General features: G+C 36.0%; 2 protein-coding genes across 3 annotated transcripts in view; both read right to left on the bottom strand.

Annotated features, from left to right (window-relative positions):
* Window positions 1–14,913, bottom strand: part of LOC133527638 (nose resistant to fluoxetine protein 6-like) — a 356,837-nt gene that overhangs the window by 92,078 nt on the left and 249,846 nt on the right. The gene's annotated exons all lie outside the window — the stretch shown is intronic.
* The window catches only part of LOC133527646 (phospholipid phosphatase 2-like), a 162,772-nt gene that overhangs the window by 11,878 nt on the left and 135,981 nt on the right, over window positions 1–14,913 (bottom strand). For both annotated transcript variants that reach the window (XM_061864746.1, XM_061864747.1), the window contains exon 3: window positions 376–530. In XM_061864746.1, coding sequence (XP_061720730.1) covers window positions 376–530 — 155 coding nt within the window. The remainder of the gene's footprint in view (window positions 1–375; window positions 531–14,913) is intronic.

Raw genomic sequence — 14,913 nt, forward strand, 5'->3', positions numbered from 1 at the left:
TTTAGAACTCTTCCAACTTTTTATAAACATTCCGCTATTCACAGATCTGTATAGATCGTGTCATTCACGACGACGCGAGCCTTGACTCGTATTGCCATGTTTTTAGAGGTTAGATTTGATAAATCTGCGCGCCATCGTGGATGACACGAACTTAGTTGTTCCTTAAATACGATGAACAAAACCAGTATACTTTTTTTTTTCTTCTTCTGGCTTTTACTCCCTGCCAATTTGCACAGGGTGAATTCGCCAATGTCGGTGTTGACTTTCACACGAGAGGAGAATGTTCGGTAATATTTTGAGCTTGTGGAAGGATGTGGTAGGGAGAACCTAAAAAACAAATAATTGTTATGGACATCACAAAACCAGTATACTTACAATAATAAAAGGCACGATGACAGTGACAGCTCCGACGAGTGAGAGGGAAAACGTGTCCCCCACGTGCGGGAAAGAGAGAGCAGGATCGTTGCATATGAAGCCGCTCCGCCGGCTCGGGATCGCGCCTACTTCTAGAAGGATGCATACTGCTGCCACTGTGGACAAGAGGAAAATAATTTATATAGCATTTCGTAGGAAACTCACGAAAAACGACACTAAATAATCGTTATTTCCATAACCAACCGAGCCTGTAAATTTGTGGCAATTGTACGTCAGGGACGTACAAGAGAAAAGAGTCTAGAGATGCCAGGAATATTGGACAAATATTCGGTATTCGTGCTTATATTGCCTACTATTCGACCGAATACCGAATATCTGTTGCACCTACCTAAAAAGAAAAATATTACAAAGTAATAATAACTTCACTAGCAAACGTTGTGTTTTGTTGGCCAACAGTTTTCATAATAATTGTGACTCAAAATATTCGCATGTCATGCCGAATATTCGGTCGCCTAGTAGAAAAAATATACTTGTTGCGTAAAATACACAGTTAAAAATAAAAAATAAATGTATTATTTAATAAACAAACAATATATTATTTAGTTGAGTGACAATAAGATGAAAGACGTTAGACGTAGAAGTTCTGTACTAAATTGTCAAGTATATATATCAGTTAAGTAAAGAGGTTGACAAATGATTATTTATTACAAAAAGACTAATTGAGACACATTGAAATCATACTCTATGTGGCGTGACGTCATTTTTCTGTCAACGGCATGACATGTACGGTACGGAAGGTGGAGGTAAGGAAATAAATCTCCATGTACCAAAAAGTGTCACCAAAAAACCATAAATAGGTGGCGCTACAATACCTAGAATACTTGAACAAAAAAATCAAATCATAGACAGCGCACTTCACTCCGTCAATAGCGCCTAAGTTCTTAGCTACTCCAGCGCTACTCTGGAGAGATTTGGAACTATTATTTATAGCTGACAGCTGGACACTTTTGCAACAGTTCTACCATAAGAGATGTCACTCCTCTTAATTCCACACTCCATAATGTACGGGCTCTGGACTAAAGTTAAACAAGTCGAAAGAGTAAATAATGAAGATAGAAGGGAGAACTAAATTAAACCTATGTTTACATGACAGGTTGTTCATTGATAGAAAAAAGTTCAATCACATGTTTCGTTTCCAGCCAACACCAGAAGAGGTTTTGAAGTGTAAGTTTAAAGGGCGATAACCTGGTCAATTTTTTTTTTTTCATAAATGGCGGGAAAGGGGGGAGGCCTTTGTTCTGCAGTGGGACAATCTTATAGGCTAATATATATATTTCGTTCTCCTCTATCATATATATAGTTCTCCTCTACCATAGAGAAATAAGAAGTAATAGAGTGCTTACTCCATACATCAGTTTTGGTACCAAAATGATTATTATATTCGCAGTCGACACCAAGTAGCGGAACTCTCAGTACTGCTATTCGACAATAGATATCGCGGCAAACAAAAAGTCTAATGCTTATACGTTGCTGGGTGTACTTTTATTTGCGATAATAAATGACTTTTTTTAAATAATCTAAAAAAAGAATGCTTCGACTTTACGAGTAAGAGCGTTTTTACCTCACATTCGATATCGGATAGAAGAGCATGAAAACGCTCAATACGGTATGACTGCTTTCTCTGCCTCATCTTTGAATCTTAAATTCGTTATAAATTATAGCATATACGTTCAAATGCAATAAATGAATAACACTTTTGTTGCTGCTTCAAAGGAAAAATAAAATACCTTCTCGGTCATTTTGCTCATAAAATATTTCAAGAAGGATCTTGATTCAGAGGCTTAGTCACGAAACGATCTGGATTGTCCAGATTCCGTAACATCCTGCGAAATTCGTGACAGTCACTTGATGCGGATCCTATTGGGAAGTTTCATCAAGTTTTGGCGGATGAAACCGAACTTAATCTGAATAGTGTCTTCGTTTTGCCTTTGGGTTGCCAGGCAGTAATTTTTCGAAAAGTATTTATAAACCGCGAGCCAGGAACAGATATCCATGACCAATCGCCTCCCGGGCGAAAACTCGTATATTGGTTAACGGCTATGTATGATGAACCCTCGTGGACATTAGCTGCCGCTCCGTTGGTGGGTTGAGGAATGGCAGCCACCGAAACACGTAATTTTTTTTATCATGGCAAAATATCAAACAGGAGGTCTGTTTGATATTTTGCCAGCCGGTTATATCGCGGTGGTAAGAACATCAGCTGGTCGCATGAACATGTAAAAAATAAGCGCTTTACCTTTTTATGATAGCAATAACAAATCATGAAACTTTGCATGTAGCATTTCATCAGGTGAAACGCCTGAAACGCCATAAACGGCATAAGCGGTAAGGCGCGTATTTTTTACATGTTCATGTCATCAATAGGGTTGTTTCCATCTACAAATCTTTGGGCAGAATTGTATCCCAATAAATTCTTTTGGATTATAAGAACATGTTAAACTACTTTTAGGGGACCTGTAATGACGACCATATTTTTGTAAATATTGAATTTAAAATATCTTTTCGCACACGTCACGTGACCAAACTCGAAACGTCATTGAAGATTCTAATGACGTCACAACTCTCGGATTGACACTGTTGACAGTTAGGCGATAAACAACAAATGACAAATGTCAGTTGACAGTTCGTATCTTCTACGTGTGTATGTAGTTATGTGTCAAACCGTAAACTGTGACGTCACACAATTTTCAAAGAGCGTTTTGGGCGCGAAAGCATCTGTCAAAATATATTTTGTTAATTTAACATATTTAAAGCCGTTTTTAGTATAAAAGTTGAATTTTAGGGCAATTTTTAGTTAATATAGAACGTAATACAAGCATTTCAAAAAATTGGAAACAACCCTATTGACGGTCTATCCACAGCGATACAACCGACCAACTGTTTTTTTTTAAATCATGATAGTATCTAAACTGTCATCTGACAAAGTAGCAGCTCCGGCTGACCTATGAGCGAATTTGAAGAACTTTGCGGTTTTCGTAAAAACTATTATATAATCTGTGATATTGGGAAATGATATGATGAAAATTAGAATATCTGAAAATAAATTTTAGCAAAATGACCTTCCCATATGCCTTCACTTCGAGTTGCACTCCGCGCGTCAGGGCGTAGGCGCCGCAACGACAAGGTGTTAAGAACTTCAAGTTTTTTATTGCTTACTTTCATGTTTACATCTGTCACTTCCGTTCTTAAAGGGTTTTACATTCCAGAATAAATTACAATACAATTACTTCAACTCAAACATTAAAAAAAAGAGTATAATAAAATAACCGTGAGCTGTAAACAAGTCAGATAACCATCAACTGATTCATTGGTTATCTTATCGGTCTTAATTTATTGGCTCGTTAACGATCGGTTAACTTTAACTATAAAAGTTAACCATTGTTGTGCTTTTATGGCCGTGACCTTACTCAATAGTTTTTAATTTATTTATCAACGAACGGGAATACCATTAAATTGAAAACACAAATCTATAATGTAAAAACTGTGGAATAAATTGTCGGCTGCGGTATTTCTGGACCGTTACGGCCTTAAAAAAAGTACCTATTCCAATCTTAAAAGCCGGCAACGCACTTACAACCCCTCTGGTGTTGCGGGTGTCAAATTGGCCAAGAGCATGTTGGGCCCTGCTCAGTGTAGGGTTCCGTAGTTGTCGAATGATCTTAAAAATAACAAGCAAAAGGGACCGCAGCGTTTCATACGTCTTTTACTAAGAAGGTAAGACTTTTTGTGATAACTCAAAAACAGCTGAACTGAACATGTCCGCTAAAGTTTTCATTGAAAGTCTTTATTAAGCTTTACAGTTTTCATGATTTTTTCATATTTTTTGGACCCATGGTTCGAAAGTTGGAGGGGGGAGAACATTTTTTTTTATTTCGGAGCGATTATTTCCGAATATACTCACTTTATCAAATAATGGTTTGTGTTGCGACTGCAACTTAATATTATATAAAAATCAATGCAGTAGCTAAACGCAGCCGTCGGGCTCGGCTAGCATTCGGAGGCTTTTTAAAAGCACCAATAGGAGCGCTCCACATAATCTGTTTCGCGGCCAATTGGAAGCATTTAAATCTGAACCTTTGTACTGATCAAGTAAAATATTGCAAATCACTCTTGCATCATCCTCCATACTTTCAACACCTATCTTCTACATTGAACCGTTTTGGCAAGAACCCTTGTAAACCAGTACCTTTGGGAAAATTATACTTCACTTCATTATAAATCGAAGTTTTATTTAAGTCGTCGAGATCCTGACCTGCACGGCGGCTACAGTTTGGACCCTATTTATTTTGAAAGAGCTGTCCAACGATATATTACACACTATTGAGATAAAGCTTAGATTATACTTAATTAATTATACTTAGATAATACTTAAAAAGTATGGTGTATCAGGAATAATGAACCATTGCAATGCAGAAGAAACATAATCTTTATTACTTAAGCTTTATTTTCTAAATTTCAATCTTATAAATAGCAATTTAGTAGCGATTTTTCTATACTTTTCGAGTCAAATTCCTCTACTAGGTACAGTAGTAGTAGTAATCTCTTTATTGTACAAAAATACATATTAAAAGTAACATTCAATTAGAATGAAGTACAAAGGAGAACGTATCCCTTTGAGGGATTTTTTCCAGTTATAACCTTTGAGTAGATGAGAGGAGACAGTGAACAGTCTGCGCGGAAAGAGCAGAGGGCCTACCGCGAACCACGTTCGACGTGTTGCATCTCTGTCGCACTTGTAAATTCGTGCGTAAGTGTGATAGGGAGGCAACACATCGAACGTGGTTCGCGGTAGGCCCTCAGAGCCTTTGAATATGAGGAAACCAATATATTCTACGACTCTTTCTCTTTCCGCACACACTCTAGCAAGTTTGACTTCGGCCCTAGTCTACCTGAAACCTAAGACTTCTCCAAAGACTAGTAAACGGTTGTCCATGCACGCACTTAAGATATATCTTAATTAAACTCTATGATGGCGCTCATATTAAATATCCTAAGTGCCTTCGTATCTGCAAGGCTTATAAGCCCTTTTACTATTAGTAGCAAACGGAGAAAGCTAGCGATGACAGATTAGGGCGAAGGACAGGTGCTCAGAAGAAAAAAGTAGTAAAAGTCTGGGGAATTAGTAATATTTTTCGTTCTTTTGGTTTTGTGGTTGACTTGAGCCTTGAACCGTAGATTTATTATCGTTTGAGTAGCGATAGTTGATGTTTCTTATACATGGTTAAGTATAGATACCTATCAACAATAATATATGATAAGACAAAGTTTTTAAAAATATCTGACCAACAGTTATAGTGTGCCTCAATAAATTCAATCATAACGACCATGGGCGACATATTATTGAGAGCATAGGCCATGGTCATGGCCGCCTCGAAACCGTCTTTTCATACAGAATGACCTTAGCCATTGGACAAACCCTGAAATCCCACGTTGGGTTGCTTCTCAGGAATGCTCTGACGTTAATATTTTTTAAATTAGAACAAAAGATAAAAACAATAATTTTTCGAACAAAAGTTATTTGCAATAATCGACAACAAAAAGAAACACTGTGTTAATCTTTGGCAGTGTTTTTGACAATTTGTTTGATAATGATGACATTTTTCAAAAGTCAGAAGCTTATTAGTGTCACAAATAAAAAAGATAATCAAAAAGGTCGAAGAAGGTTCCATACTATTCTTTGAGGATATTACCGTAGGAGCTACTAACACATACAGGCTGCTCCAAAGTAAAAAATGGTAATTTGTTAATTTCTTCGAAACCGCTACACCGGTTGTTATGATACTTTGTACACTGGTTCTAAAGACCCTAATGCATATGTACATTTCGGCTTTGTCCAATGGCCAGGGACACACTGTATAAAAGTAGTCCTCATTTTTCTCTCTGGATATTAATATTATTTAAAACATTTTGACACAGTTTGTTGTATATCAACCACAGAAACGCCCCTATGTTTAATTAGTATAAAAGGAGCATTTAAAAATTTGTATGAAATTTGTTTTGCGCTCCTAATTTTCACACAAATAAAAATATCGAAAACATCAAACATAGGGGCATAGCTATGGTTAATATACATCAAAATACGTAATAAAAACCATAACGTCAACATCCAGAGAGGAAAATGGGGTTTTCGTATGTATGAAGAAGCGGCCGTGGCCTATCCTCTTTAGAGTCACACGAATCCGGTGCTAAGCAGGCGCTCCCATACAATATACAATCGAAATAACGCTCTCATTTTATAACGGAATACTTTTTTTTATATACCACGTCGGTGGCAAACAAGCATACGGCCCGCCTGATGGTAAGCAGTCACCGTAGCCTATGGACGCCTGCAACTCCAGAGGTGTTACATGCGCGTTGCCGACCCTTTAGAAACCTGTACACTCCTTTTTTGAAGAACCCCACATACTGTATATCCTCGGGAAAACCTCGGCAGGGAGCTCATTCCACAGCCGGAGCGTTCGCGGGAGGTAATTCCTCTTAAACCGCACAGTACGCGACCATTTAGGCTCTAGGGTATGAGGATGAACCCCCTTAAAATTACATCAAACTTGGCATGAACATTAACGGAACTATCTGGCACTAGTTTTCCTTGATAAAAACTGTTAACAAAAGAAAAAAGAGTGAGTAGCGGAAAGTGACATTTCTTCGAACAAAAACGTCACTTTTGACACTGTCATATCCGATCCATATCGTACCTAATATTGGACGTATCTTAAAGTTCGAATCGGGCCGAGAAGTTTTGTATGAAAAACGTCTTGGCTTAAAAGACTCACATCCAGGCCATAATTGTAAAAAAAAAATTAAAAACTTAACGCTGTCACAGAATAAATAAAAGTACTACCGTACAGAAATGACACTTCCAAGAAAACTGAAGTTTGAAAGCGATTCAGGGACGAATTATAATAAATAAATAATAAATAAGCCTTTTATTATTTCAAATTTTTTAACATTTCATTGACATACAACAAAAAATAATATTACATTTAATTTTTTTTTGTTATTTTCCCTGAGCGATTATTATTAATTCGAAATATAATGAGTTTTTATACATTTAAATTTACAACCATAAACGATTTATTATTATTTCTAAATAAAATAATAAAATTTTCATATGGAGTCATTACAGTTGGATTAAAAGGATATTATTTTATTTTAAATGTACAATTTGATCTATGTCGAAAATTCAAGTATATTTTTATTAATTTATTTATAAGTATATATTTATTTGTGCTGAAACTAATGAGAACCCTAGTAGGGTAAAAGGATTCAGGGACGAATTATGTTGTTCTAATGTAAGGCACTATCCCTTTAGTTTAGGCTATTTAGGGTTGTCAAAATTCAAGTCATTATCTAGTCATTACCTCCAACGGACTAAGGTAAAAGCGGGCGCAGCGGCGGAAAGCGCCGAAATTTTGAAACGTAATAAATATAAGAGCCTCGGTAGAGAGTACCATTTTGTACCATTTGGTGTTGAAACTCTAGGTCCATGGGGCCCCAGCGCGCACAAGTTTTTTTTGGAGAAATCGCGAAACGTCTGGTTGACGTAACTGGTGGCCGAAGAGCTGGCGGCTTCCTCGCACAACGTATCAGTATTGCGATACAACGAGGAAATGCCGCAGGCACCCTTGGTACAATGCCTCAAGGGCCTATTTTAGATATAAGCTAGTTATAGTAATCATCTGTATATATCCATTATGTATATTGTTATTGTAAATAAATACTTTTATTAAAAAAAAGTCATTATCTTATCTGTGGTCGGGCACGTATAGGGCCGTCAAGTTGTGCCAACCCTAATAATTGCTCGGAGCAATGCTGAGCCGAAAGGAGCCGAGAATACCCGAAAGGAGAAGTGTCACCCCACTGACGCTATTGTACGTGGTAAAGCAGAATTTCTATCTATGTTATTGTTACTGTGATGTATCAATGTCCTGTAGGACTTATAATGTATCCTGCAATCAAAAAGGGGACCCTATCCCCATCAAAATAATTATTAATCATTGGTATAAACCGGAAACAGGCCCCCACAAAGACAGACTGAGCCGAAAGCGCTTGCCAATTGACAGGAAACCGTTTTTGCAAGTGATTAGCGATTTTAGTACACACACCATAACCTCACTTTGTATGGACGGCGAAGAGTCGCGTCAAGGACGGTTGTACTTTTCATTTGGGAATTAAACATGACGAATGAAACCCGTAACTACAAATTTGATTCTTTGATCTAGTAATAACCCGACACGGGTTTCGGTAAAAGGGACCTTTATCCAAAAAATAAAAACTGCAAATTATGTATACCTTATACAGAAATGACAGTTGTAATTTTTTTTCACTTTGGTACATACATAATTTATTACCTGCTTTATGTTTCGTATTATTTGTTCCTGAGCCATGGGTGTTTTCTATGTATTTAAGTATTTATAAATATTTATTTATTATATATATCGTTGTCTAAGTACCCTCAACACAAGCCTTATTGAGCTTACTGTGGGACTTAGTCAATTTGTGTAATAATGTCCTATAATATTTATTTATTTATTTTTATTTTATTTTATTTATTTGTTACTTTGTAAAACATTTAAGTCTTTTTTTAATTTATACGATAATAAATCAAATACATATATTTTTTTGTACCTAATGCCAACAGATACCTGATACAAAAATATTAAAATCATATTTTTTAGGATTTTTTGGCTAGTTTTTGAAATCACGTTTTTTAGATTTTTTTTTGCAAGGAAGCCTTTGCAGACCCTCTCTCCCCTTAATTAGTATGACATGATTATTCGACAGCCCCTTTGCATGTTAAACAAATATTATAAATAAACCAAGTTAATCCTAAAATTGATGTATCATAACATAGGTATATATATAAGTTCCTCATAAATAAATAAAGTAGTTCCATTATTTATTTATGAGTAACTTATACATATACAGATAATAAAACTAAATATCGATTGGGCACATTGAGCAATCGGAACTGTTACCTATTCGGGATTGGTTTATGAGCATTTAAAAAAAAGGGTTCCATTTTCTTTTTTTAAACTATCAACTTTAGGATCATCAATCACAGTTTATGGTGCGCCATGGTGGAGTGTACTCGATCCCCCAAGGTAGGCAGGTAAAGGTTGGGCCAAGTTCTGTCTCCCCTCCAGGAGAGAGAGGACAGGAGCGGCGAGTCCCACAGCCCTTCCCGCGGCCGGGGGGACGGTGCGTAAACGCATTCGCCCACTCCGTGAACAAAAAAAAGGCTGACGAATATGTAAATACGACCGTTAGTTACTGTCAAACATAATAAAATTATGTCGACATATCTCGTTACGCCATATTGCTAAAATAACGGCCAAAGCAAGTTTCGAAACTGCAAACGGTTTGTTTTTAGAAACGACATGTTTAATTAATATAAAATCAAGTATACGTAATGAAAATATACATATTTAGGTCTAGTATACGTAATATTTGTCTGATGTATTTAAAAAATAGGGCGAATATTTTCAGTTGATAAACTTTACCTTGGTTTACTTTGTATCTTTAAACAAAATGTCGAAATCATAAAGCAAGGGTATAGAATTGTAATAAGAATTGATAAAAACTATCTTATGTCTTTCTCAGGCCTCGATCTAGCTAAATATATCTCCATACGAAATATCATCTAAATCGGTTCAGCGGTTTCAGCGTGAACAAGCAACAGAAAGACAGACAGACAACGATACTTATGCATATAAAATATTAGAAGGGACCATTTAAATAAATAAATGCACCGATTCACCAAGACCTGTACACAGGAAAACGACATAGTTCTTGTGAGCCACGGAAACAATGCAAAAACATTAAAAACAACATTACGATAAATATTAACATAGTAAACGGATATCATTACAAGAAGCCCGATTCAGATATCATAACTTGTTATGGTTTTGATCTTATTTTTGATTCGACGTTGAGGTTCGCTCACGCTAATTGGTGCATGCGAAATGAAGTGAACGTCTTGGTATAAGATACGTTATAAGTATACCTAGATATTTTTGTAGCACAAACGTTCACGTCTAAGTGTTTGACAAAATAAAAACATCGACAGTCCTGTTATCGATAAGTGCCACTTCAACGTGATAGAGGTAATACAAAGAAAAATATAGGGTAATAGGGTGCGTTAAAAATAGATAATAGTAACAAAACTATAAATTTATTTATATTTTACATACTTTAGAAAACAAATTGAAACCCTTTTGTAACTTTCTTTCTTCGTGTCACTGAATTAATTCTCCCATAAGTCACTCCATGATACACACACACACAAATTGTCTTTCAAATTGACGCAGAATGATACAACATGTACTATATTAAACCCATTTTTGATCCCATAGCAAATCTGTGTCTGTGTCTCTGTATATGGCCACAGTGTAGGTGTATCTTAGTTTTTTATTATGAACAGTATCGCATTGATGTATTAATGACCCTCTTTCTCTTTTACTTAAATATGTATACTTCGTTGAAGTAGTAAGTATACACTTATCGATAACAAGATTGTCGATATTTTTATTGAGGTAAGCACTAAGCAAATTCTGTTCCTGCTAGAAAAATATCTAGGTATAGTTATAAGGAATATCTTAACCGATTTTTATCTAAAATTTAGGCAACCATGGACTAGACTAATTTAAGGCAACGTATTACAATACAGAAATAAAACAGCATCAGAAATAGAACTAAACAGCAGGCATATTTCAGTTAGATTATATATAAAATAAGCTTTCATTTGATATAATATACGTTTAAATAACAAATTTAAAAAATATATAAAATCCGTACGCAATTTTACTAGGCAACCTATTTGCAATGTGACTCAACGTGAATATTATCTATCATTTATTAATAACAGATGAGATATTCCTTATAACGTATCTCCTACTATCGTGCGTACGATGCGCGCCAAGCCAATCACCAAGACGATCGTCAAAACCGAACGGCGTATGAAAACGAGTTGAAAACAAATACAAATTGTTTAGTCAGAATCGGCCGGGTTACGATAAATAGTAGTAAATTTATGTTACAAGGTGTTAAGTTACGGAGCTTATAATATTGAGGCATAAATCGTGCATTACTACATTTACTATGTACTACAGATGCAGGTAAAATATGTATTTCTGTATTTAAAATAAATTATTTCACACCATGCACGAAATTTAGGGTCGGCAACGCGCATGTTGGAGATGGAGATGTCTGGAGTTGCAGGTGTACATAGGCTACAGAGACTGCTTACCATCAGGCGGGCCGTATATGCTTGTTTGCCACCGACGTAGTATAATAAATAGGTAACCTGACCGTAACGTCATTGTTCTGTTTTTTCCATATAGAGTGTAAATTTAGTCGTCTGCAATAATTTACGATGTGAATATATAGGTCATGCTGTGCAACTTTTACCATGGGAGCAACCCCGAAAACATGGAAACATATTCGCTGCTTCATATATATAAAAATATTCACACCGTAAATTATTGTAGGCGACTAAATTGTAAACTACAAATGTCTAAACATATGTGACGTCTCACGGGTTTAGTATCTTATGGCGGTCGGCGCTTACGCTGTTATTAACGACGCTCCAATACTAGTTAGTTAGTTAGTTAGTGCTTCTGGGCATTTTCCGCAAATCGACAACCATTGTGCCTATTTTGCGTGAAACGAGGTAGCGCTACTCTAACCACCCCAGCTCCTCCACGAAGCCTAGCAAAGTTTTCAGGTTGCTAAATGCCTCTCCTAGTGTGCACGGAGTCCCTAGGTATTTGTTCCTGTATACTTCTACCTGTTTGCAGTCTAGGAGAATATGTTTTGTTGTTTCTTCTTCTTCCATGCACGCTCTGCACATGGGGCTGTCTGTTTTACCCATATTGCAATACTAATGCAATGCCATGCGTTGTAAGCGCCAACCGCCATCAGGTACCTTTTCCCGCCGAACGTCACATATTTTTGACATCGATTGTACATTTATGGCAGAAACAAAAAATAAAACAATTATATTTGTTCATTAATTGTTTATTTTAGGTAATTAAAATATGGAACAATAACTTATACATAAATTTAAAAATAATAATACAAACTATAAATAAACATTATATTTCGATGTTCATTTCTGAAAAAATCTTGAAGTAGAAAATTAGAAGTGTATGACGCTTTTCCAGCATATTCGATGGATACTTTAGACACAGATCATACTATTACTCGGTCCATTTGTGGTCATACCAGCTAGCCGCAGGTCCAAACCTCAAGCAATAGTCACGTTACCTGTCAGACTCCCACGATTGTCATTTAGGTCAAATGCAATCATTATGACTACAACAATGACAGCTCAACCAAGGATTCCATAAATCTACGAATCTAGGAATAATTGTAGCTTTGGCGTGGAATGGCACCATTATAATCGTTATTTTCGCATGCGAAGTTGTAAAAAATAAGTGATCTTAAGGTGAAATTCGGATTTTAACTAAATTTTTGAATGACTTTAACGTGAGTGAGACACTTCATTCGGTTCTTGTCTGCTTTTTTGATATTTGTAGAATTCAATTTTATTTTATTTTTTTAGCTGAATAAATGTTAACATATTTTAAGTACCTTATATTTCCAATGGAATGCTACTTTACAGCATAGAGGCAAAATTATTTTACTGTTGCGCCATTAATGGCTGTAGCATTGTCGCGGGCGTTTTCTAAGTCAATTTCCTTGTATGAATGACAATCGTTGCCGCATGACTGCCGCGATAAGAAAGAAGCGTTTGAAATTTTTCTTAAGGTATAATACAGGGCGTCCCAAGACTATGCGACATCAAGGGAAAGTACCTTAAATATAAGACATAGGATAGTTTGCTAAAAGGAGACTTTATTTTATTTTCGAAACTGAGTAACACTGCATTCAAAGATTTAAAAAAAATAAGTTACTTTGTAACCTAAAAATATCCTGTATTTTTATGATGCCAATTGAAAGAATGCATAAAAAATAAGTCATCTCAGAAAAATGATATCGCAAATAAAATGAATAGAGTAAAATTTTTGATTAAAAATTCAAGATTCGGTTTAATTCCCAGAAAAAGTAAGCAATTTTCAATTTTTTTTTTGATATTTTTTAATGCAATATTATTTACTTTTAAAAATAAAATAATGTCTTCTTTCAGCAAAATATCCTATCTACTATATTTAAGGTACTTTCCCTTGATGTCCCATAGTCTTGGGACTCCCTGTATACATGTCAATACTAAGTACACTTTAGTTTTTTGTACAATTTTTTTAAATCGTCAAGGTCCTCACTCGCTTGTCAACTCTTTAAATGGCTTATTACAGTTATTACAGAATGACAAAGTTACATGTCTGTCAACATCCATCAAAGGTCACTTACGATGATTTGACAGAGGATAGTATAGGTACCTATCTTTTAAGAGTTCCTCTTTTATGTTCGCAGTTCTGTATCTCACAATTTTATGTTGTTAGCATTAAAGTTGGTATTCAGTTATTGGTTAAATCTAAACATTTTAAATAACAAACACTTTTGTCACGGTATTCGCAAAACTCGTTGCCAAATAAGCGTGAAAATATAAGTAGCATAAAATGTCTTAACAGCCATCAGAATTACCAATATCTATGCTCTTTGAGAATGAATGCCATACCGATAGTATAATGTATGGTAATCGTGGTTTTCACATTGTTTTTCACTAGTAACATAATTATGAGGTATTTCAGTAAAACTACTGGGTATTTGTGATGTCCCACGAGTAAAGGTACCTTACGCTGTTCTTAACGATGCTCCAATACTAATGTGGTGCACGCGACGTAAGCACCAACCGCAAAAAGGTACCTTTTCCCGTGGAACAGCACATTTAGTTAATAGAATTATTCGTTTTAATAAGAGTCTTTACGGGAGATGGCATTTACGTCAATATAACGATTCGCTAACGTAAATGCGACGATATGCGATGTACTTAAGCGCCATCTTTAAGGTTATTTTATAAACGGAATAACAAAAGTCGCGTTCCAAGACCCAAATACCTAATAGACGTAGCTGGGATAGCGGCCAAGTTGAAGTGGGACTGGGCTGATCATGTCTTCCGAATGGCGGATGAGTTGTGGGCCATAATAACCACGGAGTGGGAGCCCTACAAGTCGAACCAAGGACCGGCAGACCCCATTGGCGATGGCGGAATAACTTGGATTCCTTTCTGAGAGGCTGGCTATTATCACTCTGTGGCGATAAGGCCGCCTGTTGTTTATCTCCATCTTCATGTATGATGTGTGTTTCCATGTACATTTACAATAAAGAAGATTTGTATTGTATTGTATTAGCACCAAACCGCAACGAGTGTTAAAAGAGATGTGAGGCCTTGAACCAGCATTGGGTCACAGTGGGTTCTTAATTTACAACAAAAATAGGTATAATACATATTGGTAATTGATTTGAAGCACGTACAAACGCGATCCGATCGCAGCGCCAAAATCGGCGATCGATAAG

This window comes from Cydia pomonella, chromosome 18 (genome assembly GCF_033807575.1).
Source record: "Cydia pomonella isolate Wapato2018A chromosome 18, ilCydPomo1, whole genome shotgun sequence".
Taxonomy (NCBI): domain Eukaryota; kingdom Metazoa; phylum Arthropoda; class Insecta; order Lepidoptera; family Tortricidae; genus Cydia; species Cydia pomonella.